Consider the following 2,387-nt stretch of genomic DNA (forward strand, 5'->3'; position numbering starts at 1 on the left):
TTTTTTTTTTTTTTTTCCTACAAAGTCAGGGTATTTCTCCAAACTACCAAAGTTTAGGAACTCCTGCCTAAGCCCTGATGATTCATCAAAGGGATCAGTGATAGAAATGACTTGATCAGGGCACAGTGGCTCACACCCGTAATCCCAGCACTTTGGGAGGCTGAGGCAGGTGGATCATCTGAAGTCAGGAGTTCGAGACCAGCCTGGCCAACATGGTGAAACCCCGTCTCTACTAAAAATACAAAAATTAGCCAGGCGTGGTGGTACGCACCTGTAATCCCAGCTACTTGGGAGGCTGAGGCAGGAGAATCTCTTGAACCTGGGAGGTGGAGGTTGCAGTGAACTGAGATCGTGCTACTGCACTCCAGCCTGGGCAAAAGGGTGAAACTCTGTCTCAAAAAAAAAAAAAAAAAAAATTAGAAATGACTTGATCAAAGATCATTTGAGGTCAGGCGTGGTGGCTCATGCCTGTAATCCCAGCACTTTGGGAGGCGAAGGTGGGTGGATCACCTGAGGCTAGGAGTTTAAGACTAGCCTGACCAACATGGTAAAACCCCGCCTCTACTAAAAATACAAAAATTAGTTGGGTATGGTGGCGCACACCTGTAATCCCAGCTACTTGGGAGGCTGAAGCAGGAAAATCACTTGAGCCTGGGAGGCAGAGGTTGCAGTGAGCTGAGATCGCGCCACTGCACTCCAGCCTGGGTGTCAGAGAGAGACACTGTCTCAAAAAATAAAAAAATAAATAAATAAACAATCATTTGTGTGAGAGTATGCACCTGTGCACCTGCCCCATCCTTCTCTGCCTTGGCTCTGTTGACGTGTCTTCAGAGAGTTTGGATTCTAGTGGATCATCGTCAGTGTATGTGTCTTCTCACACCCTCATGTCTATAACCAAAGCTGTACTGGATCTCCCTGGAGGACGTTCGGTCCTGCCTAACCGCCTTGGTGTCCTTGGCAGGGTCGTCTCCATGTGCAAATATTTCCAAGAGAGCGTCAAGAAGCTGTCACTCGATTATTACAACAAACTTCGAAGACACAACTATGTTACCCCCACCTCCTACCTCGAATTGATTCTAACCTTCAAGACGCTCCTGAATAGCAAGAGGCAAGAGGTGGCTATGATGAGGAACCGCTACCTGACAGGCTTGCAGAAACTCGACTTCGCAGCTTCACAGGTGAGCACTGCCAAAATAGAACAGAGATGGAGAGGCCGGGGATGAGGTGGATGTGCTGAGGCATGTGTTCAGCTGCAGAATTAAGAGGACACCAAATCAAGCAGAATGTGACCCTGCATTGGCAGAGCTTACCTTACCTACATCACTGTAATCCCTGCCCTGTGGGATCCTGTCTTTAAGATTTTGATCTTTTGTTCATCATGGGTTTTTGCATCAATTTTGGTTTCTTAACCTATTGCAATAATGTATTATTTATCTTGAGTACTTTCTTTTTAATGCCCCCTTAAGTTTTGTACTCAAGGTGAGTGCTTCCCTTGTCTCACCTTGTGAGGACATGGGCAGGATAAGGTAGTGAATGGTTCAAGATATCTTTGTGGAGTCAGATCTGGGCCCAAATTTATCTCTACAGCATACCAGCTGTAGAGCCAGGGGCATGTTATTTCACTGCCTCGAGCCTCAGATTCCTCTTCTATAAAAAGGTGAAGGCCCGGTGCAGTGGCTCACGCCTCCCAGCATTTGGGAGGCCAAGTGGGAGGATCACTTGAGGCCAGGAGATTGCTTGAGACCAGCCTGGGAAACATAGCAAGACCCCATCTCTACAAAAAATAAAATAAAATAAAATTAGCCAAGTGTAGTGGCATGTGCCTGTAGTCCCAGCTACTTGGGAGGCTGAGGTGGGAGGATCACTTGAGCCCAGGAGTTCAAGGCTACAATGAGCTATGATCATACCACTGCACTCCAACCGGGATAACAGAGTGAGACCTTGTCTCTTTATTTTATTATTTCTTTTGAGACGAAGTCTCGCTCTGTCACCAAGGCTGGAATACAGTGGCGCAATCTCAGCTCTCTGCAACCTCCACCTCCTGAGTTCAAGTGATCCTCCTGTCTCAGCATCCCAAATAGCTGGTACTACAGGTGCGTGCTACCATGCCCAGCTAATTTGTGTATTTTTAGTAGAAGCGAGGTTTTGCCATGTTGGTCAGGCTAGTCTCAAACTCTGACCTCAGGTGATCTGCCCATCTCGGCCTCCCAAAGTACTGGGATTACAGGCATGAGCCACTGAGCCCAACCTAATGGGTTTAATTGTCTGAAAAATGACACAAGCTCCATGAGAGGTGGTGAGCTCCCCATTATTAGAGGAGTTCAGAGACCAGAAAACTACTTGGCAGGAATGTTTTATAGAGCATCAGACTGTTTGTCTGATGTGTG

General features: G+C 47.0%; 1 protein-coding gene across 1 annotated transcript in view; it reads left to right on the forward strand.

Moving 5' to 3' along the window:
• Window positions 1-2,387, forward strand: part of DNAH3 (dynein, axonemal, heavy chain 3) — a 224,672-nt gene that overhangs the window by 170,391 nt on the left and 51,894 nt on the right. Inside the window, 1 exon segment of the mRNA XM_011976095.1 lies at window positions 962-1,178. Within this exon segment, the coding sequence (XP_011831485.1) occupies window positions 962-1,178 (217 nt within the window).

The sequence above is a fragment of the Mandrillus leucophaeus genome, unplaced genomic scaffold, assembly GCF_000951045.1.
Source record: "Mandrillus leucophaeus isolate KB7577 unplaced genomic scaffold, Mleu.le_1.0 Scaffold162, whole genome shotgun sequence".
In the NCBI taxonomy this organism is placed as follows: domain Eukaryota; kingdom Metazoa; phylum Chordata; class Mammalia; order Primates; family Cercopithecidae; genus Mandrillus; species Mandrillus leucophaeus.